This window comes from Pseudonaja textilis, chromosome 4 (assembly GCF_049901715.1).
Source record: "Pseudonaja textilis isolate UNSWEBS1 chromosome 4, rPseTex1.2, whole genome shotgun sequence".
NCBI classification, from domain to species: domain Eukaryota; kingdom Metazoa; phylum Chordata; class Lepidosauria; order Squamata; family Elapidae; genus Pseudonaja; species Pseudonaja textilis.
The window spans coordinates 87,874,825-87,900,724 of record NC_141993.1 but is presented as its reverse complement, the minus strand read 5'-3'; the positions used below and the strand labels follow the sequence as shown (position 1 = coordinate 87,900,724).

The 25,900-nt window shown below is 42.0% G+C and overlaps 1 protein-coding gene across 1 annotated transcript in view; it reads right to left on the bottom strand.

Moving 5' to 3' along the window:
* Positions 1-8,686: 8,686 nt before the first annotated feature.
* The window catches only part of LOC113452020 (cytochrome P450 2J5-like), a 47,458-nt gene continuing 30,244 nt past the window's right edge, over positions 8,687-25,900 (bottom strand). Inside the window, exons 5-9 of the mRNA XM_087933645.1 lie at positions 21,618-21,794; positions 10,904-11,045; positions 10,185-10,372; positions 9,178-9,319; positions 8,687-9,086 (exon numbers count right to left, since the gene is read on the bottom strand). Of these exons, the coding sequence (XP_087789771.1) occupies positions 8,902-9,086; positions 9,178-9,319; positions 10,185-10,372; positions 10,904-11,045; positions 21,618-21,794 (834 nt within the window). The 3' untranslated portion in view covers positions 8,687-8,901. The remainder of the gene's footprint in view (positions 9,087-9,177; positions 9,320-10,184; positions 10,373-10,903; positions 11,046-21,617; positions 21,795-25,900) is intronic.

Below are 25,900 nucleotides of genomic sequence, written 5' to 3'. Positions count from 1 at the left end.
AAATAAGGTACTTGTTACTGTGTATTAATAATTCACCTGTGGAGATGGTTAGCTGCATCAGGTTTCTGGTTGTGCAACTAACAAGGGAGTCTAGCTTGGTCGCTCAACAGTGAGACACTGATGAAGCAGGTACAGATGCAGCTGCATTTTCTGTCTTGTATGAGAAAAGTACATGTTCCTTCTCCTGTCCTTACCACTTTCTATAGAGGAACAATCGAGAGCATCATCTAGACTAGCATCGTCTAGTTTGAAAGCATTACTGCTTTGGACAGGAAGGCAGTGCAGAAAATGGTGAGGATGAGCAGAAAAAGATTATTGGTGATTCACTTCCTTCTATCCAGGACATAGTACATAATCGATGCTTGAGCAAGGTGCACAAGATTGTCTGGGATGCTACACATCCTCTTCACAACCTCTTTTTTCCTTGTTACCTTCTAGGAGAAAGGAGGCCTTGTAATATCTAAAGCAGAACATTTTGATTCAGTCACAGTTTTATACCAAATAGTATCAACACCTTGTGAAATCTTTTCTCTTTCCACCTATGTATTCAAAATGGACAGTGATTTATATATATCTAAATCAATTGTCCATATGTATATATTTTTGGTTGTAGGTGTTGTATATATTTGCATACTCGTAATGCTACATTCTGATTGGTCCGCAAATGCTGCCTATTGATTGGTCCAGACTGAATACTTAAATACTGTTTATAATTGGTCCACCTGATGGTGGGAAGTTTAAGAAGCTGTCATTGGCCGCGAGCCACCACTATAAAAGAGGCTGCCGCGGCTCCGGTTTAGTTGAAGTTACTGAGAGCTAATAAAGAGTTGAATTCACACTGGTCTCGAGTCAGATCTTTTCCCGTGACGGAACACTGGCGACGAGGATGGGATGCTGAGACAAGGAGACCAGTTGAGCATGTGGCAATGAGAACCAACAACCAACGAGATAGCCGGTAACAACTCGCCACCCGCACCGTTCAACCCAACAGAAGAGGACTGGGAATCGTACATTGACAGATTCCTCATGTTCCTCATGTTCCTCGAGAGCAACGAGCTACAGGGGATAACTGATCAAAGGAAGAGGGCTGTGTTCCTGACGCACTGTGGGCCCACAGTCTTCAAAATGGCCAAGGCACTGGCCAAACCCCAGGATATTAAACAGATGGCGTGGCCAGATTTGAACCGGCTACTGAGAGCCCATTATGCGCCGACTGTCTCCAACCTTATCCGGAGACATGAATTCTATAAGTGAGATCAAAGAGAAGGTGAGAGCATCAGGGATTTCGTGGCAGCCCTAAGAGACATTGGAGGGGCGTGCGACTTTCTCAACATGGACGAAGCCATGAGAGATCGCGTGGTCCTTGGACTGAGAGACCTTACCCTACAAAGCCGACTGCTGACCCGACCCAATATCACCGTGATCGAGGCCATCGCTGAAGCTACCGCCGCTGAAGCAGCGAAAAAGTCAGCAGCCACTATGCGACAAATGAATACAGCTACCCAAGAAACTCAGGGCGGCCCGAACCAAGCCCAAGACAAGAAACCAGAGGGCACTCAGAAGCCCACCACCACCACATCCACCCACCATGAGGACATCGATTCCTCACCTGACACGGACGACGAGGAAGAAGAAATACAAAAGCTCCAGTTGGAACGGAATCAGCAAGGAAAGAAGGAGAGGAAATCGGACTTCCATTGTGCCAGATGCAGAGAGGACCACCCACGTTCCAAGTGCTGTTTCCTCGATGCCATTTGCAGACACTGCGAGAGACGGGGGCACATTGCTAGAGTCTGCCGGAACAGAAAGAACTACAGCCCTAAAAGACGAGGCAACACCCCCCCTAGAACCAGAGAGAGACAGACCGGGAGTCATTGGAGCTGAGAAAACAGAAGTGAGTGGCTCAATGAGAAGGAGGAAACACACCAAACAATCATCATTGGCCATTCAAGTGCAACCAATGCAAGAAAGGTATGCATCAACGTTAACATAGAAGAACACCCATCCAAGATCATATTTATCCATGGTATCATGGAACACCATAAAGAACTTGATACCAGACATACAAAGAAAAGAACTAGAAAAGCAAAACCTGACCCTGAAAGATTACCAGGGAAACAGGATCCCTGTAGTTGGACTCAGAAATTTCAAAGTCAAGTTCAAGAGACATACTAAAATCCTCCCATTAATGATCATCGACCAGGATCACCCTAGCCTGCTTGGACTCGAATGGTTCGCACCCCTAGGAATTGGAGTGACCGGAATTAACAGCGTCACCGAGATGGACTGGGAGGAGAGCCTGATGAAGGAGTTCCAGGACGTATTCAACAGGAAGCTAGGCAAGTACCGAGGGACCCCTATATCATTTAATTTAAATCCTAACATAGCACCAATCAGGCTAAAGGCCAGACGAGTCCTCTTCGCATTAAAACCGATGAGCAATTGAGTAAACTCATCGCACAGGGGGTGTTGGAACCCATCGATCACACAAGATGGGAAACTCCAATTTTGACTCCCGTTAAGGCAGATGGGTCCGTGCGCATCTGCGAAGACTATAAGGCCACCCTCAACCACGCGCTACAACAAAGCGCATACCCCATTCCGGTAGTCCAGCACCTTTTACATTCATTAGGGACAGGAAAAGTTTTCGCGAAGCTCGACCTTGCGCAAGAGTATCAACAATTGCCAGTCAAACCCAAGACAGCAGAGGCACAGACAATTGTGATGCATAGGGGGGCATTCAAATGCAACAGACTACAATTCGGCATCAGCATGGCCCCAGGTGTTTTCCAAAGCCTGATGGAGCACCTTTTGAAAGGACTTAACGGGGTGATCCCTTATTTTGATGATGTATTGGTATCTGCCAGGGACAAAAAGCAACTGAAAGACTGGCTGAGGGAAGTCTTGCGAAGATTTAGAAAAGCGGGACTCAAAGTCAAAAGAGAAAAATGCCAGCTAGCCACCAATCAGGTTGAGTTCCTGGGATACCTCATAGATGAAGAAGAAATCCACCCCACTGAAAAAAACATAAGAGCTATCAAAGAAGTGCCCAGACCCAAAAATAAAGCAGACTTACAGGCATTTTTGGGACTCATTAACTTTTACAATGTCTTTTTGCCCGCAGAAGGCAACGATAGCGGAACCATTGCACAGATTACTGGATAACAAAGCTACCTGGACTTGGGGCCGATGAGAAGAAGCCTCATTCCAGGCAGTTAAAGACTTATTGACATCCGAATCTGTGTTAATTCAATACAGCAACACCCTGCCACTAACTGTTACCTGCGATGCATCGCCTTTCGGTGTCGGCACCATATTCAGCCACACTTTACCCAATGGCAGAGAAGCACCGATCGCCTTCTACTCAAAAACACTGTCAAAAGCTGAAAGAAACTACAGCCAACTGGACAGAGAAGCCCTAGCTGCCATTACAGGGGTCAAACAATTCCACGAATATCTTTACGGTAGGACATTCTCTCTAATTACAGACCACAAGCCACTATTGGGAATATTCGTGAGGGACAGGGCCACTCCCAACATCCTGTCACCACGGATGACACGGTGGTCAGAGTTCCTTGCCGCATATAGTTACAAGTTAATCCACAGGCCAGGAAAGGACATACCCCATGCAGACGCCCTGAGCCATTCACCCCTACCAGAACTGGAAGACGACCCGGCACCTACCATGTCCACTCTACAAATTGAGACATTACCGAACCTTCCTATCACCGCATCACACACCACGAAAGAAACTGCAAAAGACGCACAGATGGTGCGGATATTAAACTGGGTAGGTAAGGGTTGGCCAGAAACCGATAATGATGAAACTTTTAGACCCATTACCGACAAACTGAACTCTCGATTTTGAAGGGATGTATACTGTGGGGGGATAGGGTTATCATTCCGGAAAGACTACAGGAAAAAGTACTGTGTATGTTACACAAAGGACACCCGGGTATCGTAAAAATGAAATCCCTGGCCAGGAGTGACATCTGGTGGCCAGGGATGGACAAGGACATTGAGACATGGGTGGGAACATGCACTAAATGCCAAAAGTCATTTGAAAAATTCCTCGCCGAACTGGGCATACGGCATGTCCTAACAGTGCCCGCTCACCTGGCTACAAACAGACGGGCAGAACGCATGATTCAGTATACCAAAGAGGCATTAGATAAACTAGACACAGGTGACATCCAAGAAAAAAATCGATAAAATGCTAACCATCCAACACATAACACCAAACACCTCGACTAACAAGAGCCCAGCAGAACTTCCTGCGCAGGAAACTACGGTCGCACCTGGATAGATTACACCCCACATCCAACCCCGAAAAGCCACCAGACTCCTCCATTAAGTACCGCACATTTACAACAGGGGATCTGGTATACGCCAAAAACCTTATGGGGGACCTACTTTGGATACTGGCTAGAATAACCCAAATAACGGGACCCCGGACATACTGACTACAAATGGAGGATGGAAGAAACTTGAAGAGACACATAGACCAACTAAGGTCTCGGACAATAGAGAGAAACACCGACAACACTAGGAACTTAGAACATCCACACACACAAGTACCACACCAAACAGACTATAATAAAACCAGAGAGGGGGGAGATCTCTCAAACCATAATAAAAGGGGAGGGGGAGACCCTCCTCTAACATAACAAAAAACAAATCACCAACCAACACCACCAGTAGGCCCATCAAGAAACCTAAACCACTTACTTGCAGGCGACTTCGGAAGAAGGGAGCTGACAGCGGAAAACCAACATGAAGCCACTCCTGGAAGAAGCAGCCAAGCCGACTCAACCAGCCTGGGGAGACCAGGCAGGAGCAGCAGAGCCAACTCAACCAGCCCAGGTAGACTGGGTGGGAGCAGCATAGCTGTCTCACCCTTCCAGGAGGTTCCACGGAGAAGGACAGGAGAGACAGAGATCCCATCCGAACCAGCTGAAGACAACATCGCAACTGAATTGCGCAGGTCAAGTAGGAACCATAAAAGCCCCACCTACTTACATGACTACGTAATTAGATTGGACCAAACCAAGTGGGGAGGGGTGTTGTATATATTTGCATACTCGTAATACTACATTCTAATTGGTCCGCAAATGCCACCTATTGATTGGTCCAGATTGAATACTTGGATACTGTTTATAATTGGTCTGCCTGATGGCAGGAAGTTTAAGAAGCTGTCATTGGCTGCGAGCTGCGAGCCGCCACTATAAAAGAGGCTGCCGCGGCTCTGGTTTAGTTGAAGTTACTGAGAGCTAATAAAGAGTTGAATTCACACTGGTCTCGAGTCAGATTTTTCCCTGCAACAGAACAGAAATGATCCTTGCTAAAGCTCTACCAGGAACAATTGCCCAATTCAGAAGCAACATTAAACCCAACAGAGGTCGGGTGGCTTGAGTCACACCTAGCCACCCTTTGTGATATTGTGCTTTGCCTTATGACCCCATACTTTTATTATTCTTTTTATTCCTTGCCACCAAACTTACAGATTGCCTTGCTGTGTCACATTCTGAGCATAGCCTGAAAGCTGTATCTTTAACTACATTTTTAAGCTCACATCTGTTCTTGTTCCTAGGCTCCAGATGTTTTCATTTTCTCCTTAGATGCACATCAGAACTCTAAGGATGACTCGGGTTTCACTTGGTTCCCAGGGTCATTCCACAATTATCCATTTATAGGACTTCTTTATGGTAATTGAGTGCCAGGCCCATGCCTGAAAGACAAGAATTGCCCCAATTCTCCCCTTGAATCACCTAATTCTTGCTTGTTATTCTTGCTTGTTATTCATTTAATTATTTACTTTATGTATAAATTGTCTCATTCACCAAAGGTGGTACACAACACATGGCTTTCTTTCCCTAACTGCTTTTGCTCCCACCCTACCCTACCCCATGTCCCAGGTTTTTTAAGAAAAATCTCTTCCTCTGCTACTTAAGTGGCCCTTGGTCAGAAGTATGTGAATGAACGTGGCACTCTCTTCCTGACAAAATACTGGCGCTAATTACACAGACCATCAAAAGGTACTTTGCTATTAGTTTCCAATCAATTGCTGGAAGAATTATCCTTCTGGGTTCAGTTCCAAGTGGGGAAGATAGACACTGGAAACGTGGTGACTGCTTGGAAAGATGCTTAATGGTGCACAGGACCACATGGCTTGGAGCTCCAAAGGGCAAAGCATGATCACATGCTTCAAGATGTTGGCTGAAGGAACAGAAGGAGCAAGAGGCTGAGAGACCATTAGTTTTATACCCTCTGTTGGGCCCCACCTTAGTGTTTGCTGTTCCAGTGTATGAAATGCATCCCAATGGCTGTTAGTCTTCCAGGGGGAAGGGGGGTCTTAGCTAACTTTGTAGGCTTTTTCTGGATCACATGGCTTCACCTGAGTGCTGGCTGATGCAATCTTCCCAGGCCATGTGATGAGACGGGTAGAGGGCTTTGTTATGTAGAATACTCTGCCCCAGGCACTTAATGGCCCACCCTTTAACAAGGTGGGGGTGAGCTTCTGCCCCTCTGAGTTTCTGCTTCCCTTTTAGGGGAAATATTCTGCCTTTTTAATATTTCGAAGGATGTTTCATATTTCTAGGAGAGGGGTGAGCGCTAACTTCCTAGAATCCTTTTTGTTTTTTTAAAAAAACCTGACAAAAGATTAAACGGTGATCAGATCAGGAAGACTTGATGGGTGCATGTAATTTTTATGATGAAAAGGGGGAGGCATTGGTAAAGAGGCAACGGAAAAGAATTCCTTCAGTGGCTCCCAAAAGCTTTCCCCGTCTGGTCTACCTGGTAATGCTAATCTTAGGTCTATTCTCATCATTTCTATTCTTATAATTTATTATTTTTATTTTGATTGTTTATCAAATGTATACATTGCCCATTTCATCTAAGTGACTCTGGGCAGTGCACAAATAAAAGCTATACTGCTGTTGGAAGGAAATACTCCCCTGTTGGAATTCATCCAGCCGGGATGCAATGATCAACACTTTGAAGAAATAATTGAGTAATGAAGCAGAGCTGCCAGAAAGAAGCTTTTAATGGCAAGGAAGCACGATGAGTGAATTCAGCAAGGTTTCTTGGCTGGCTAGAAAGATTGACATTCAAACGTGAGTTTACATACCCTTTCTGAGGTTTGGTTTAATCCTGTATCTATTGGTATTCAGCTTTGTTTGGAAGGAAAAAGGTTAATCTGTGTTCCTGAAAAGAAACTGGGTTGAAAAATCTGTCTAGTTCCTGTGTCTGTTGGTCTGTTGATTGGTTTAACAAGCAACAGCTACTGTTGTGATTTAATTATTTGTATTGTGTTTGAATTTTTTCCTGCCTCATGGTTTCTTTTTCTATCTGAGGAGGCAGGGGTCTCCCTTCACTGCTTTAGTTGTTCCTGGCAGTGTCCTTTTGGGGTGTACTTCCAAGAGGCAGGATGCAAGCTTGGCACTGATTATATTACTGCCTTACTGGGGGGCATGTAATCTTTGCTTAAATCTGGATGATTTCCTTAGGATATTTTGTTAGGTGAGACCAGCTGGTATCTTTAAAAAGTGCAAATGGATTTATTGATTGCTTCTCCTGGGTGTACTCTTTCTGGAGAGCTTAAATGACTTTTCCACTAAAGGATTTCAATTTTTGAGCAAGAGTTGACTGCTGAAAGTTATCATTGCATTTTAATATTTTAATTCCTCAAGGTGCTCTGGCACCCTGCCTGATTTGTAACTCCGGCTTGCAGGTATTTTTAATCTAATGACTGGTAATTAAGGCAGCTTTTTGCAAGCAAAGAAACTTTTTGTATTTTTCTGCAGGTAATCCTTGACTTACAACAGTTCATTTAGTGACCATTCAAAGTTACAATGGTACTGAAAAAATTGACTTATGACAATTTTTCAGGGGTGGGATTCAAATTTTTTAACAACAGGTTATGTGGGCATGGCTTAGGTGGTGGACATGGCTTGGTGGTCATGTGACTGGGTGTGGCCAACTCGATATCACTCACATCGAGGCACGCATCTCCTTGCCTGGCCTGTCATGACTGTGGGAATGATGCAACAGTTGTGTGAAAAACAGTCATAAGTCACTTTTTTCAGTGCCACTGTAACTTTGAATGGTCACTCCACACAAGCAAAGTACCAGCAAAGGAGGGGGAAAAAACTCCAGAGACGTTCCTGAGACAGGAAGTCTAGTCCTGTCAAGAATGTAATAAGGGTTAACGGAGAGGCAGTTTCTGTAAGCAACACCAGGATGTTTCCTTCCTGCCTTCCTTACAGGAATAGGCCAGTAATTTCTTCTAATAACCAGTTCTCTGAACTGCTTAGAATGGTAACAACCGGTTCTAGCAAATAAGTGCGAACTGGTAGAATCCCACCCCTGCAATTTTTGGCACTTACAACTGTTGCAGCATCCCTACAATCATGAGAGGCAAGGCGAGGAAAAGCACCCCTTGACGTAAGTGACATCGAGTTGGCCACATCCACCCAGTCATATGATCATGCCTACCCAACTGGTCATTAGGGCAGAGAACCGGTTGTTAAATTATTTGAATCCCACCACGATTGAAACACTGCTATCACATCATTCGGTTACCTCATTTACCTGATAAGTAGACCTGGCCTGGGTTTAGACTGCTGCTTTGAAATGCCATAACAGCCTTAATAAGGCTGTGTGAAAAGAAATGTCTGGGACTAAATGGAGAGTAATAGGTTTATTGGCAAAAGAAAACTAAGGTAAAACAAAGCAAATTTACTTAGCATATTGTTCACACACCACTGGTTGAACTGGTGAAGTATGTTTGTGAACTAGGCTGAAAAAGTTTTAAAGTACAATAAATGAAAGCAAAAGTTCAATTAAGAGAACAGGCCTATAGGAAACAGTTTTATGCTTTTCATGCTGTTTTTTTAAAGTTTAAGCCTGTGTGGGAATAGCACACAGTTTGTAAGGGTGTGGGTGCATTATCAATTTTACAACAGGGGCTTCGTTGAGTTCTTTTACTCCTTCAGGCAACCGGAAGTTGAAGGCCCTCAACAGGCTGGTCAGAAAGATGAAGATCTCAATTCTTGCCAGCTGCTCTCCCACGCATGCACGTTTACCTGTGGAGAAGACTAAAGGGGGTCATAATCTATTCTACAGAGTATAAATGAAATAAGAAATGAATAAGCTGCTTTTGGCTTAAGGATTTACCTAATCCGAAGGGCAGAAACTCTTCTCGGTCAATGAATTTTCCATCCTTATCTAAAAAATTATTTGGATTGAATTTTTCAGGTGTCTCCCATTGTTCAGGATCAAAAAGAACAGAACGCAGGTCTGGAAAAATAAAGGTCCCCTGTTTTAAAAAAAAGATGAATCAAACAGAACAGCTTCATAAAGCAGAGAAGCAAAGAAGTTCAAACAATATTGATGAAACCCTTGCTCGTAGCTTGACTTTACAGATCCATGCTTGTTCCTTTCTCAGTTTCTGAGAGCAGTGATTGCTCAATGGCTTAGCTTCCTTTCTCTTAACTAAAGTCACCTTGTCTCTTGACAAAGTGGACAAAGAAACATAGCTATACATGACTGCAGTTCTGATCTCAAGTTCAGCCCCATAACTCTTATCATCTTCCTAGGATAAAAATAAAATGTTTAAGGTTGTAATTCTAAAAGCTGAGAGGTGTTTGCATTCAAACCCATAATTCATCCCTGTTCTGACTCAAACCTGGTTCCAAGAGAGCAAACACAAGACAAAGGCAGCAATGTCCACGAGGCTGAAGTTTCAAAACGTCTTCGCTTCCTACATGTCTGATTCCCAGCTGGCTTTTATCTTCATGAAGGAGGGGCCATGACCTTGCAGCCTTACTCCCGAGTCACCCGTGCTGCTGCAGCTGCTCTTTCCCACGAGCAACCCTGAACACATGTGCACTTGGCACAGGCTCCTCAGGAACCTCCTCATTACTACTGCCAGCCCCCACAATTTCTGAAGGCAGCAGTCCACTCCCTAATGGTCCTGGCCCTTCATCTGAGTCCTTGCTCTCCTCAGCCGTCAGCTCCTGCTTCCGGCTAACCACAACAATCCCTCAAAAGGTTTTGCCGCTCTTGCTTATTCCGTTTGGCATGACTAATTGCGACTTCCTGATGAGAGACCTTCCAAGTGCCCTGTTCTCTTCTTCCTTCCATGTTGGGCTATTGCAATATATCCTGAACACATTTCTCACCTTTGGAATGTGATATCCCCTCATTGTCACATCCTTTGTGCTTTGCCTGGGAATCCCATAGAGCAAGGCATATTTTACACGCTGCATTTCATGAATCACAGCATTGGTGTAGGGTAGCTTCTTCCGATCCTGGTAGGAAATCGACCCCGAGGAACCAAACACATCTTCAATCTCTTTCTGGACTTTCTCTGGAAAAATAATAATAATGAAAACAGAAGCTTCATGTTTAATATTGTGGGCAATTCTGGTTAATTTTACCTTTTTATAGAAGAGTTTAGCTACTTTCAGAGAAACTTGTGTCATACTGATGCAATAGTAACACCTGTACATAACAGAGATGAGAATTTCCCAGAATATATTACCTGATAAGGAGTTATAAAATGAGGGCAGAATCTTTATAGAGAGAATAATATAACAGGACCTGAACTGTAGTTTCAGTGGCCCATTGTGCACTGGGGCACAATGGTGGCTCATAAAGTGTAAAGACCAAGGTTTCTCCTGTCCAGTGGTGTCTGACTCTAGGGGGCTCTGCTCCTCTCCGTTTCTTAGTCAAGGGACCCAACGTTCTCTGAAGACATTTCCATGGTCATGTAGGAAAATTACTATGTAGATTCAGTTCATCATTAAACAACCCTTAATATTTTAAATACCTTTAAATAATTCTTCTGTGTTCCAGAACCTGGCACTGGCCTTGTTCCCACAGCCCAGGTTTCGCTCACCTTGGATGTTGGGATGATTTGTCAAGAGGAGCAGTGCCCACATCAGAGTAGCAAGGGTTGTGTCTGTTCCAGCAGAAAAAAAATCAAAAATACACTGAGCCAGGTTCTCTTCATTGTAGGTAGAGTTGGGATCATTCTTGCTCTGAGGTTTAAAGTAGAAAATAAAAAGTACAATGAATTCTATATAGCTTTCCTATGGTTGCTTTTGTTTCTGAGTTTCTGGAGGTTCTCCTAGACTCACAACCTCTGCTCAAAAGCAGGTGGCAGCCATGGCTAAGAGAATCTTTGAGCAACTTCTCGTGGTGTCTTTTCCTGGATCATGAGGCCCATGCAATCACAACTAATCACAACCATACAACTAAAAAGTATGGATTTTGGTGACAAGTTTATTAAAACAATTTCAGCAATTTACTCAATGCAAATGGCCAGTATAAATTGTGGTAGGACAGAAACATTTAAGATCAACAAACGAGTAAGACAGGGATGCCGATTGTCACCCCTACTCTTTATACTTATGCTAGAGAACTTATTAGAGAATATTCGGAAAAATAAAGAAATTAAAGGGGCCTTAATGAGATGGGATTATTATGAAGTACATACCTTTGCTGATGATATAGTATTTTTCTTGGAAGATCCGGAGGATACCAGAGTAGAATTAATAAAAGAAATGGAAGAATTTGGCAGTGTTGTGGGGCTCAGAATAAATAAAAATTAAACAAAGATATTGACTAAGAATCGAAAAGATGAAAAAAAAAATAACTCAAAGAAAAATTGGGAATGCAAATTGTCAAAAAGATAAAATATTTAGGCATCTGGTTATCATCAAGATGCTCATCAATTAAAAAATGATAATCATGATAAATTAATGACACAAATTAAAAAAGAATTGGAAATATGGGAGAAATTACAGTTACCATTAATGGAGAAAATCGCGGCAATTAAAATATCCACATTACCAAAAGTACTATATCTTTTTCAAACTATACCAATGAAATTATTTATTTATTTTATTTGGTTTGTCAATTGCTTACAAGATAATAAGTAAAAACATGGTTATGAATACATGGATACATGTAAGAAAAATAAAAGAAACAATAGGACAGGGACGGTGGACACATTGGTGCGCTTATGCACACCCCCTAAAGACCTCTTAGGAAAAGGGTGAGGTCAACAGTAGAAAGTCTAAGGTTAAAGTTTTTGGGGTTTGGGGAAGAAACCACAGAGTCAGGTAGAATATTCCAGACATTGACCATTCTGTTGCTGAAGTCGCCTTTCGTGCAATCAACTTTGGTGCGATTAACCTTGAGTTTGTATCTATTGTTTGCTCTTGTATTGTTATAGTTGACAATACAGTATAGTATATAAAATCATACCTTGCAATGTCCTACCTTGACAGGTAGGACATTGCAAGGTATGATTTTATATACTATACTTAGATTGGACTGAAGGCGGCGTAGTTCTAGGTTTTCTAGGTCTAGAATTTCAAGTCTGGTGGCATAAGGTATTCTGCAACAAGTAGAGGAGTGGAGAACTCTTCTTGTGAAATATTTCTAGATTTTCTCAACTGTGTAAATATCAGATACGTAATGTGAGTTCCAGACTGATGAGCTGTATTCGAGTATTGGTCTAGCAAATGTTTGTATGCTCTAGTTAGTAGTGTAATATTACCAGAGAAAAACCTACGTAAGATTAGCTTAACAACTCTTAATGCATTTTTGGCTATGTAGTTACAGTGGGCTTTAGCATTTGAGATGAGTACTCCAAGATCCTTGACAGAGTTTGGATCATCAACAAGGTTTTGATTATTCAGCCTGTATTTTATTTTCTGATTTTTTTTTGACAATATGTAAGACAGAGCATTTATTTGCTGAGATTTGAAGTTGCCATTTGACCATTCTGATACATAGTTGATGTCTTTTTGAAGGGTAACAGTATTGTCTGTGGTGTTGAATAGCTTTACATCATCAGCAAAGAGAACGCAGTTGCTCTTAATATGATCACAGAGGTCATTTATGTAAAGTATGAAGAGAATTGGTCCTAGAACACTGCCTTGGGGGACACCACTGTTGACAGGTACAGAATTTGATAGGACGCTCCCAATTTTGACCATTTGTTGTCTGTTTGAGAGGAATGCTTCTATACAGTTATGCAGGTGGCCAGAGATACTGTAAGATTTTAGTTTTAGGAGTAGTTTGTCGTGTACCACTCAATCAAAGGCTTTACAGAAGTCTATGGAAATTGCTTTGCCCTGATCAAGTTGTGTAGTCCATATCTTTTTGCACTTTAAGGGTTGCTGATTGCAGGGTAGTTTTTTTCTGAAACCAAATTGTTTATTAGAGAGTCAGTTGTTTGTCTCTAAGTGGAAGATAATGGATTGGTTAATAATTGATTCCATGACTTTACAGGTGATGCAGCATAATGAGATTGGTCTGTAATTTTCAACTAGGCTGGGGTCTTCCTTTTTGAAGATGGGGATGACTGTGGCTTGTGACCATAGTTTTGGCAAGGAGCGGGTCCTGAAAGATTTTTCAAAGATTATGCTTAGAGATTCAGCTATGGCAGTAGATAGCTTTTTAAAAAAGTAGGCACATATTCCATCCAGTCCAATAGATAGAGATGATTTTAGATTGCATAGTGCTTTTTCAACATTGTCTACTGTAAAATCAATATGTATTTGATAATCGTAGTTGTCTGTGGTTCGACTAAGAAATACTAGACATGATCCATTGCTGTTTACAAATACTGAGCCAAAGAATGTGTTAAAGAAGTTGGTTTTAATAGTGTCATCGTTGCAATCTTTTCCATTAGGTCTTTTCAGGGGTGGGATGGACCTTGAGTCTTTTGGTTTGTTGTTTACAAAACTGGAGAAAGCATGGGTGGAATTGGTGCATAGAAGGTTTTCCTCTTGTTTAATGTCATAATTGGTGCATTCAGTCTTTATCTGGTGACATACATTTTTGTATTGGCTTTTGAAGTTGGCAACATGACCAGATTTGGTTTTCCGCCAAAGTGATTTCTTTTTCTGTTGAAGCTTCCTTATTCTTATGGGTAATTTGTTTTTTTCTGGTTTGGGGAGTTGTTATTGGTACATATAGTTTGATAACTCTTTTGACTTCAAGTAAAAATAGGTTGTCATGGTCTTCAACAGTATTGCATCCAGTGAATAGAAATTGCCAATCAAGGTATGAGAGATCATTGTTTATAAGATCATAGTTGCCTTTTTTGAAGTTATAATTGGGGATCACATCGTTGTGTTTTTTTGTGTGGACGTATGTTGAGACAAAAGTCAATCATGCTGTGGTTACTGTTGGAAAAGGGTTCTTTAATTTGTATTCCATAAATTGAATTCAAACTACTGCAGAAGTTGAGATCGAGGCAGTTGTTAAGTCTAGTATTGTTGGTTACTAGTTGTTCCAGTCCCAGGTTTGTTACAGCATTGTAGAAGGTTGCATGTATGGGTTTAGTTTTACATTCATTTAGGGTCCAGTTAATATGAGGTAGATTGAAGTCACCAAGAAAGATAAAAGTGTGTGGACAGGATGTTGCCCATGTTAGTAGTGAATTTAGCTTGTTTACATGTTCAATGTCATAATCAGGGGCTCTGTAACATAGTAAGAATCGAAATGTAATATTTAAGGACAGTTCACAGACTATGGTCTCAGGAAGAGCAAGTTCTTGGGTAACTTGGATGTTTTTTAGATGTAAAGTAAAATATTTTTTTTTTGGAGAATTGAACAAAATAGTAATTAAGTTTATTTGGGAAAAAAAAGCTAAGATAAAAATGAAACTATTACAGGACAAAAGAGAAAGGGGTGGCTTTGGACTCCCTGACTGGGAAATGTACTATCAGGTAGCAGCCATGGTATGGCTCAAGAAATGAATCAATCTGGAAAATAAAAGAATACTCTTGATAGAAGGCCACAACTTGCAAAAAGGGTGGCATAGCTTTCTATGGGAAGGGAAAAATAAGCAACATTCATATATTCAGAGACACCTTATCAGAGACTCATTAATTCAAATATGGAATAAAATTAAAAAGAATCATTATCATAAAGTACCATGCTGCCTGTCAGCTATGGAAGCACAAATCTACCCCAAATGCAATGGAAAAAAATGTGGGGACTAAATTACAAATTAGCTATGTTCATAGCACACAGGGAAAATCTATATAAAATGTTTTATAGGTGCAATCTTCCTCCTGCTAGACTAGCAAAAATGTTCAACCTAAGCCCAAACTGTTGGAAATGTAAAAAAGAAAATGGTACAGATTTTGATATGTGGTGGACCTGCCCAGAGGTCAAGAAATGTTAGAATATAATTTAATTGTGGCTAGAAGAAATAAAAAAAAGAAAATTGAACCCAAACCAGAACTATATCTATTAGGCATAATAACAGAAAAATATAATAAAAAAGATAAATACATTATGCTACATATCTTAACAGCTGCTAGGATTTCCTACGCACAATTTTGGAAGCAGGAAAATGTACCTTCAGAGGGTGTTGTTATAAAAAAAAATTAGACTGTTCAGAGATGGACAGGCTAACAATGAAATTAAGAGACAAAGAAGAATTGATATATTATAATGTCTGGGATGCCGGGTGTTGGGTTAATTCCCTGTTAGGAGAATTAGCGCATACAGGGAGACGTAGTGAGAGTAGGGAAGAATAACACACACACAGCACACAGATACACTGTACAGTAAATGTAGGTTTTACTGCCGATAAATGTTTAAGCAAATTCCAAGATAAGCAGTCCAAGTCATTCACAGGTAAGGCAGTCAGTGTTCAGTTCAGGGATAATCCAAATATCAAAGTCCAGTATCAAAAACAGTTCAGTAACAGACTTACATCAATGATCAGTAACAGTCATTAGGAAGAATGGCAATACTCTCCAACAGAAGGAATAAAGAGACTGAGACTAAACAATCCAAGTTTCTAGCTCCATCTTATGGCCGTTTGAGAAACCATACCCAATTACAGTTTTTGCATTTTCTTAAAGACATAGTGTTAGCTCTGGGAGGATGGGTCCAAGGACAGAGACAAGACTCAGATAGCAACAACAGCTCTTTATTAGTGACTTCAGATCTGAGCGAAATATCCCAGCCGCAGCAGCCCCTTATATAGGGCTGGCTGCGGCTAGGCAGCCAATGACTATGATTTGAGTTTGCCGCACTTGGCTGGACCAATCACAGCAGCCCGTTTACTAGCCAATTGGATCAGTCTGAGGTGACCAATCACGATCCGCTATCAGCGGGCCAATCCGAGTTCCAGGCTTTTGAGCCTGCTAGTCCAGAACACCCCTCCCCTCTCAGTTCTGTTTAAGGGGCGGGGTTATGTAGTCTCGCAGGTAGGTGGGTCTTTGCACCTGTCTACCTGACTTGCATAATTCCAATTGCCCGTGTTCAATTTCGGGTTCTGACGGGCTGCTTGCTGGATCCATCTGGAACGATGAAGCAGTGCCATAGTTGCGACTCTCTTCTGGTGACCTCGGGATGGTTGAGTCGCCAGCTTCGTTGCTACTGCTATGGCTACCCAGGCTCGCTGAGCCTGCTTGGCTGCTGCTTCTAGGTGAAGTGTTCATTTGCCCAGGCTCTACTTCAGTTGGTAAGTATTGTAAGCTATGATGTGGTGATCTTGGGGTTAGTTCTGGTGGGCCAGATGTTGGTTCTATTCCAGGACTCACGGTTTCCCCTCCCCCCCGGTGTCGAAGTTGGGGTCACTGATGGAAGTGGTGGTCAGCCTGGAACGTAGCTGGTCAATGTAACGTTTCCACGCTCTGCCATTAGTGGTTAGTAGGTGGTAGGAGCGGGGGGCTGTGACTTTTATTTGAGCAGTAATCCACAGGGGATCCTCTGAAAATTTTTTTGCAAATACAAGGTCTCCTACCTTAAAGGCACAGTGCTTGCTACTGGAGCCCGGGGTTTTTCCGGGGTGTAAGCAGGGTGTAACCGGTCTAGAGGCGATCTGAGTTTCCTGGCCATCAGGAGTTCAGCTGGGCTCTTGTTAGTCATGCTGTTAGGTGTGATGTGCTGGAGAAGGAGCATCCTAGTGACCTTGTTGTGGATGTTTCCTTGTTCCATTTTTTGTAGAGTTTTTTCTGTGAACTGAACCATTTGTTCAGCTCTACCATTCGCCGCTGGATTCACCGGCGATGTCAGTGCATGTCGAATGCCACGGTCTGCTAGGTATTGTTCGAAGGCTAAGGCAGTAAATTGGGGCCCATTGTCGCATACCAGAACATCGGGTAGGCCGTGTGTTGCAAAAAGTCTGTTCAATTTCTTGATGACTGCATCTGTGGTGGTTGTTTTCATTTTATTAACCTCGAGCCAGTTAGAATATGCGTCTACTGTTATTAGAAAAGTATGCCCTTTTGTAAGTCCCGCAAAGTCGATATGAATATGCGAACAGGGACCTCTGGGTGTTTCCCATTCTGCTGGTGGAGCTTTTGATGGGGCTGAGCGGGTTTCTTGGCATCTGTTACAGGAGGCGACCCAGGTTTCAATTTGTTTGTCCATACTTGGTCACCAGGAGTAACTCTGCGCCAGCGCTTTCATACGCACGATGCTCAGGTGTCCATTGTGTAGCAATTGTAGGACTTTTTTTTGTAGTCTTGCTGGTTTGACCACTCGGTCTCCCCATAATACGCACCCTCTTTGTGAGAAAAGTTCTGTTTGTCTGTTCTTGAAGGGTTTAAAGGTTTTGTTGGGCTTGTTTTCTGGCCATCCCCTCTCCACCCAGCCAAGAACTCATGCCAAACATGGGTCTTTTTTGGTTTCAAAGGCGATGTCCTGAGCTGTTAGTGGTGGTGAAGGGATTGTCTCAATTTGTAGTATTGGTAGCATGGGAGCTGGGTCATCTTGCAGTTCGGGTAGTGGAGAGCGGCTTAAGGCGTCTGCATGGGGAATAGTTTTTCCAGGGCGATGTCTCAGTTGATAGTCGTAGGTGGCTAGGAACTCCGACCATCGTGTCATTCTGGGGGATAGAATGTGTGGAGTAGGTTTGTCACCTGCCAGGATGCCAAGTAATGGTTTATGATCTGTGATGATGGAAAATGATCTCCCATATACATATTCATGGAACCTTTTGATTGCAGATACAATTGCAAGGGCTTCCTTGTCTAGGTGGCTATAGTTTCTTTCTGTTTTTGACAAGGTTCTCAAAAAAATGCAATAGGTGCCTCAGTACCGTTTGGTAGGACGTGGCTCAGGATGGCCCCCACCCCAAAAGGTGAGGCATCCCAAGTCACAGTCAATGGGAGTGTTTCGTTATATTGTATGAGCACTGCATCTGAAGTGAGAAGGTCCTTTACTTGTTGGAAAGTATGTTCCTCCCGTCGTCCCCAAATCCAGGAGGCCCTTTTATCAAGGAGTCTATGAAGGGGTTCAGCAACGGTCGCCTTCTGGGGTAGGAAAATGTTATAAAAGTTAATGAGTCCCAGGAAGGCTTGAAGGTCTGTTTTGTTTTTGGGTCTTAGGGCATTTTTGATGGCTGCCAATTTCTTTTCTGTAGGGTGAATTCTTTGTTTGTCAAGGAGGTAACCAAGAAATTCAACCCTTTCTGTGCATAACTGGCACTTTAACTTTTTAACCTTGAGGCCAGCATCTTTGAACCTTTGTAGGACTGTTCTGCGGCGTTTCTCTAAATGACTCTTCGTTGGGGCAGCTATTAACACGTCATCAAAATAGGGCACGACCCCTTTTATGCCTTGCAATAGTCTCTCCATCAGGCTTTGAAAAATGCCTGGTGCTACGCTGACTCCAAACTGGAGCCTGTTACATTTGAACGTGCCTCGATGTGTAACTATAATTTGGGCTTCGGCGGTTTCGGCATCGACTGGCAGCTGTTGATAAGCTTGGGCCAGATCAAGCTTTACGAATATTCTGCTACCCCCAAGTGAATGTAGGAGATGTTGGACGATTGGTACCGGATAGGCGCTCTGCTGCAGTGCGTGGTTGAGGGTGGCCTTGTAGTCTCCACAGATTCTCAAAGACCCGTCAGGTTTTATGGAGGTGACAATTGGTGTCTCCCATCGGGTGTGATCAATGGGTTCTAACATGCCTTGTGCAATTAATTTGTCCAGTTGCTCATCAATTTTGGGTTTGAGAGCAAAGGGAACTCGGCGTGGTTTTAGGCGAATGGGCACAATGTCAGGGCAGAGATTAAATGAAATAGGGGACCCTTTGTACTTGTCTAAATTTTTGCTGAAAACTTCCTGGAAATCCTGGACGAGGGCCGCTTCCCAGTCATCGTCTTCAGTATGGTGGATGCCAGCCATTCCGATTCCTAATGGCGCAAACCACTGAAGGCCCAGTAGGCTTGGTCGGTCTCTATCAACAATGGTGAGTGGTAGTATTGCAGTATGTCCCTTGAAAGAGACCTGGAAATGGCTGGTACCCACAACTGGAATCCGGTTGCCTTGGTAATCTTTTAAAATGAGTCTCTGACTGCTGAGATCTCGGCGGCAGATGTTGGGAATCAGTTGTTTAAGGGTTTTCCAGGAGACTATGACTAGACCCGGAGTCTACTTCCATGATGCATGGTTGATTTTCAATGGTGACTTCTACACGGATTTTTTTTGTATCTAGTGATGAAGCGTGGCTGATGGTGATGGTCTGATGTGCCTCTTCTCGTCTGGGTACGCCAGTAAACCTTCGGGGTCTGTTGTACTGGTTCCACTGGTTGCTTGGGCAGTCCCTCTGTGTGGTGGGGTTGCCATCGGTTCTTTTTGGGCTGTTCCCTCTCCATCTGGGGATGGAGCCTCTTTTATTCCTGCATATGTCATAGCAATATGTCCTCGTTTTTCACCAAAATGACAGATGGCATCTAGGAATCTGCACTCGGATTGTGGGTGGTTCCCACCACATCCAGCACATTGGTAGTTTGATTTAGGACCTCGCTGGTCCCGTTGCTCATGTTCTGACTGGAGTCTGTGGACTTCTTCCTCCTCACTGTCTGAGGAGAATTCGACATCTTCGTGATAGGTAGCTGATGTGTATTTGTCTGAAGGCTTCCCAGTATCGTTGGTGGGTTGGCGGTTGGCCCCACTGGTTTGGCGCATTCGTGCTGCTGATTTACGAGTGGCTTCAGCGGCAGTGGCTTCTGCTATGGAATCTGCAAGGGAAATGTCTCCTTTGGCCATGATCTTGCTTTGGACAGTTGGATCTCTCAGGCCAAGGACAATTTGGTCTCTCATGGCTTCTTCTAGATTGACGAAGCCACATAATCCACCCAGGTTTCTCCGGTCAGCCACAAAATCCCGATGCTCTCACCTTCACGCTGATCCCTCTGGTAAAACTCGTGCCTGTGAATGAGAGTTGGTACTGCTGGGGCGTAATGGTTGCAAAGGATGGGAGCAAGGGTATCCCAGTCCATTGTTTTGACTTCAGCTGGTTCCGCAAGTGCTTTAGCCATTTTAGAAACGGGGTCTGCAATGCGTCAGAAAGACTGCTCGTTTCTTGCTGGGCATGGCATCTTTAAGGTTGTTGGACTCCAGGAACATTTGAAATCTGTTCCATATATGAGTCCCAGTCCTCGCTGGCTGGATCGAATGGAGCGGGTGGAATAGCGCTGCTGGCCATGTCGCCGATGTTGCGCTCTGTCAGTCACATGCTCCTTCAGCTTCAGCGAGTGTTCAGTAGGCTTCATTGTCTCCGCATCCTATCCTCGTCTCCAGTGTTAGATCTGGGAGGATGGGTCCAAGGACGGAGACAAGACTCAGATAACAACAACAGCTCTTTATTAGTGACTTCAGATCTGAGCGAAATATCCCAGCCGCAGCAGCCCCTTATATAGGGCTGGCTGTGGCTAGGCAGCCAATGACGGTGATTTGAGTTTTCCGTGCTTGGCTGGACCAATCGTGGCAGCCCGTTTACTAGCCAATCGGATCAGTCTGAGGTGACCAATCACGATCTGCTATCAGCGGGCCAATCCGAGTTGCAGGCTTTCGAGCCTGCTAGTCCGGAACACATACTGTTAAAATGTCTATCCTAGTTTATATATTTCTAACCCAAATAACTGTTAGGTGACTTACATTTCTAACACCGGTATGAATGGTTTAAGAATAAAAAGAAATCAAAATGGCAATTAGGTAAAGAGTAAGAAACTGCAAATACTTACATCTATATTCATATCTATCTATATTTATTTATATATTAAGTTGAAATTGTATAATGAAAGAAATGTGTATATAGAAAGATGATAAGGAAATGTAAAAGATGTCATGATGTTGATACAATGATGTATAAAGTTTTATTTTATGTTTTTAAAATTTGAAAACTAAATAAAATTTAATAATTGTTTTTAAAAAGGAAAATGAAAATTACAATGAATTCTATATAGCTTTCTTATGGTTGCTTTTGTTTCTGAGTTTCTGGGGTTCTCCTAGAATCACAACTCCTGCTCAAAAGCAGGTGGCAGCCATGACTAAGATAATCTTTAAGCAATTTCTCATGGTGCCTTTTCCTGGATCATGAGGCCCATGCAGTCACTCATGTCCTGTTTATCTCTTGGTTGGATTATTGCAACATGCTCTACATGGGGCTACCCTTGAAGTGTATTTCCAAGCGATAACTGGAGGAGAATGCAGCAGTGTAGACAGAGAAATTAAGACCATGTGAAATGGTGAGCACGGTGCTTAGGCATTTCAAATTGATAAGTTACTTTTAAAAAAACTAATAATTCCTTGCCCATGTATAGAACTACAATAAATCCAAACCTTCTCCATCTGAAGAAGATAGTAATCAATAAAATCTTGTGGCTCATGCAGAGAGTGAGATTCCTTGTGTTTCTCGATTTCCTGCTTTGCAAACGCTAGGATAATATCCAGAGAAGCCATGACTTTCTTGTGAGGGCCTGGGAGGTACCTCATTAACTGTGGGAACAAATCATACACCTAACAGAAAAAGAAGAGGAAAAGTTATTTATTTCCCATCCAGGTAAAGCAGGGAAGAGTCAAATACATCATAAGTCATGAGTCCCTGTTTGTCCACAATAGTATCCAATGAGAAATTATTATGTGCTCTGCTTCAGGTTATAATGAAATGTTGACAAGCATATCACATGGCTACATTCTGGGCCTTGCATTATTTTCTCACTCTTTCTGAAATGACAAAAAATTATGGGTGGCCATAAGGATAAGAAAACACCTCAGAGAACAGGACAAAATCTTGAAAGGAACACATGGAAAATCTTACATATGAGTAGGAAAAATCAAAGGGATATAAAATACAATGGCTGATCTTCTTCCCCGGCTCTACGTTGCACAGGAGGATGGGGCTGACTGCTGCGTGGGGGAGGCACTGGTTGCCGCTGTGGGCTCTTTCTTCTTCTGCTGGGTAGAGGAGGGGAGCTGTGATCTCACCTGCCTCTCCTCACTTCAGAAGGCTCTGTGGAAATTCCTCTCCACTTTGGGTGGCATAATGCACCATCATCTCTAATGGTAGCCCGGTCAAATTCCTTTCTCAGCTGCTCTATCGATCTCCCCAGGGATCCCATCAGGAGCTTTGGGGCTCTGGCTTGTTCCCAGTCCCACATCCATTCCACTCTTCTCAGCTTGCTCAGGGGAAAAGGGTAGCTTAACTTCCTAAGTTATGGGGAGTTTTGTTTCCCACAAGTACTCATCTGTTTTTCTTCCCTTCACTAGATCAGGTTTCTCCACTTTGGCTGTAATTATATTGTCAGCTTCTGTTTGCATTTGGGTTGCTTCCAGCAAGCTCTCCTCTGATAATCTCCCTTCTGCCATGTCAGACTGTCTTTCTCTCCATGAATTCCATCTACCTTTGAAAACATTTATGGAATGCAAGCTGCCCACTGCTCCCCCCTCTCTTTCTGTTGGCAACGCTGTTGGCCACCAGACCTGAAATTCTAGACCTAGAAAACCTTGAATTACGCTGTCTTCGATCTGATCTAAGTATGGTATATAAAACCATACATTGCAATGACTTACCAGTCAATGAATACTTCAGCTTCAACCATAACAACACAAGAGCACACAATAGATACAAACTCAAGGTTAACCGCACCAAACTTGATTGCAGGAAATACGACTTCAGCAACAGAGTGGTCAATGTCTGGAATACTCTACCTGACTCTGTGGTTTCTTCCGCAAACCCCAAAAACTTTAACCTTAGAGACAGCATCCATTTCATGTATTCATAACTATGTATATACTTATACCTATTATCTTGTAAGCAATTGACAAATCAAATAAATCAAATAAAAAATAAATAAAACTCTAAAAAGACCATAGAGCTGTTTTATGAGTTGACACACTAGCTTTGTTTTTGCTCAGATTTCCTAAGGCCCATTTCATTTCACATTCTAGGATGTCTGGCTCGAGGTCAGTGACCACCCCACCATGATTATCAGAGACGTTAAGCTCATTCTTGTATGGTTCTTCTGTGTGATTTTGCCACCTTAATTTCTTCTGCCTCTGTTAGGTCCCTCCCATCTTGGTCGTTTATTGTGCCCATCTTTGCATGAAACGTTCCCTTCATATCTCCAATTTTCTTGAAGAGATCTCTGGTCCTCCCTACACTATTATTTTCTTCTATTTCTTTGCACTGTTCATTTAAGAAGGCATGCTTATCTCTTCTAGCTATTCTCTGAAATTCTGCATTCAATTGGGTGTATCTTTCTCCCTTGCCTTTCGCTTCCCTTCTTTCCTCAGCTATTTGCAAAGCTTCCTCAGACAGCCATTTTGCTTTCTTGCATTTTCTTTTCTTTGGGATGGTTTTAGTTGTTACCACTTGTGCAATGTTGTGAACCTCTGTCCATATTTCTTCAGGCACTGTATATTTATAGGATAAGAAAAAGCTTCAATAATCGATAGCCAGACTGGAATTTTCAAATAACATTGCCTTTTAGTCTTCTCCCAGTTTAACCACAGAGACTCCTGTTTATATTGTCTTCAAAGTACCCCTGTCTTTTAGTTCCTTTATACCATAAAAAGCATGCCACCCCAACAACAGATCATATCCTTCTAATGTCAAAAATCTAGCATTTCTTAATGTTATCCATTCCTTAACCCACATCAGATTTGTAGCTTGATAATACAACTCCAATTAGGCAAACCAAATCCTCCTCCTCTTATTCTCACATCTTGCAAAAGTTTTAACTTTATTCTCGCTTTCTTTTCTTACCGTATATATTTCAACACAATTTTATTTAAATCTTCAAAATAATCTTTTCCAAGCCTAACTGGAATTGTTTGAAACAAATATAAAATTCTGGGTAATATATTCATCTTGATTGTTGATATTCTCCTTATTAATGACAGTTGTAAATTTTCCCATTTTGCCAAATCTAGCACTATCTGCTGCTTAAGTTTAATATAGTTATTCTCTTTTAGTGTACTACATCTTGCTGTCAAATGTATACCCAAATGCTTGATCTTATTCGTGACCTAGATTTTTAATACATCCGCCAGTTCTTCCTTTTGTCTTGAAAACATATTCCTTGTCAAAATCTTTGTTTTGTCTTTGTTTATTTTCAAACCAGCCACATTCCCATATACCTCTATCTTTTCTATCAATTTTAATGCTGTTTCTAGTGGGTCTTCTAAGATGAAAACCAGATCATCTGCAAAGGCTTGCAGTTTAAATTCTTCATTTTTAATTTCCATCCCTTTTGTGTCCTTTTCTTCTCTAATATTTCTGTTTAGCACTTCCAAAGTTAACACAAACAACAAAGGTGACAGTGGGCACCCATGTCTTGTTCCTTTTCTTATATCAATAGAGTCCGTTAATTCTCCCTCTATTATTACTTTTGCTGTTTGCTTATGATATATAGCTTCTATTACTTGGATGAATTTTTTACCAAAACCCATCTGTTCCAGCTGTAATAACATGAATTGCCAATTCACATTGTCAAATGCCTTCTGTGCATCTAAGAATACCAAAGCCATTTATTTTTCAGGGTGCGCCTCATAGTATTCCAAAGTGTCCAAGATTAATTTGTCTCTTTGGCAGAAATCCACTTTGGTCAGAGTGAATAAAATTATTTAGGTATTTTTTAAGTCTTTCTGCCAATATTGAAGCCAAAATTTTATAATCTGCATTTAGTAGGGAAATAGGTCTGTAATTGTTGATTTGTAATGGGTCAGCCTCCTCTTTGGGGGTAAGTATGTTTATCTCTTTTGGGATAAGTATAAGCTTCTGACCATGATTTAGGTATCTTCTTCTTTGACATATCTTCATTCATAACTTCTAGCAATGGAAGATTCAGCGATTCTTGTAGTGTTTTATAAAATTCTGCCGGCAGTCCATCTGGGCCTGGTGCCTTTCCATTGTTTTGCTTCATAAGTGCTTTCAGTTAACTCCCTCATCATTATATTACTTTCTAACATTATTTCAATCTCTTTAGGTATCTGGGTAGGTTAGCATTCTGTAAGTACTGTTTAACTCCTTTTCATCATCAATATTCTCTTGTGTATATAGTTTCCCATAATAGTCTCATATAATTTCCTTCTTCTCTTTACTACCATAGCAAACTTGGCCTTAATCATCTATTAATTGCAATATTTTCCTTGATTCTTTCTCCTTTCTCAATTTATATGCTAACCATCTACCTGGTTTATTTGCATCTTCAAAGTAGTTCTGTTTCGTGCCTCTGATTTTCTGTGCTAATTCTTCTTTTTCCATTAATCCCATTTTATGTTGAATTATATCCATTTTTAACTTAATGTCCTTTTTCTGTGGCATTTTCTGTAACTCTTTTTCAAATTCTTTATACTCATCCACCTAATGTCTTAGAGGCTAGTCTTTTCGTGATATTTTTTTCCTTGTATAGTCTGTTATCAAGCCTCTGGCATATGCCTCGTTGTATCCCATACATTCTGCATTGATGTGTCTTCTTTTTTATTTTCTTTAAAGAAAAAGCAGTTCTTTCTCCATCCTCTGTATGAAGTCATTTTCTTTTAATATAGTATTGTTTAACATCCATCTAGATCTTCTTCTTTGTCCTTTCCATTTAATTGTCATTGGATTATGATCTGCCCAC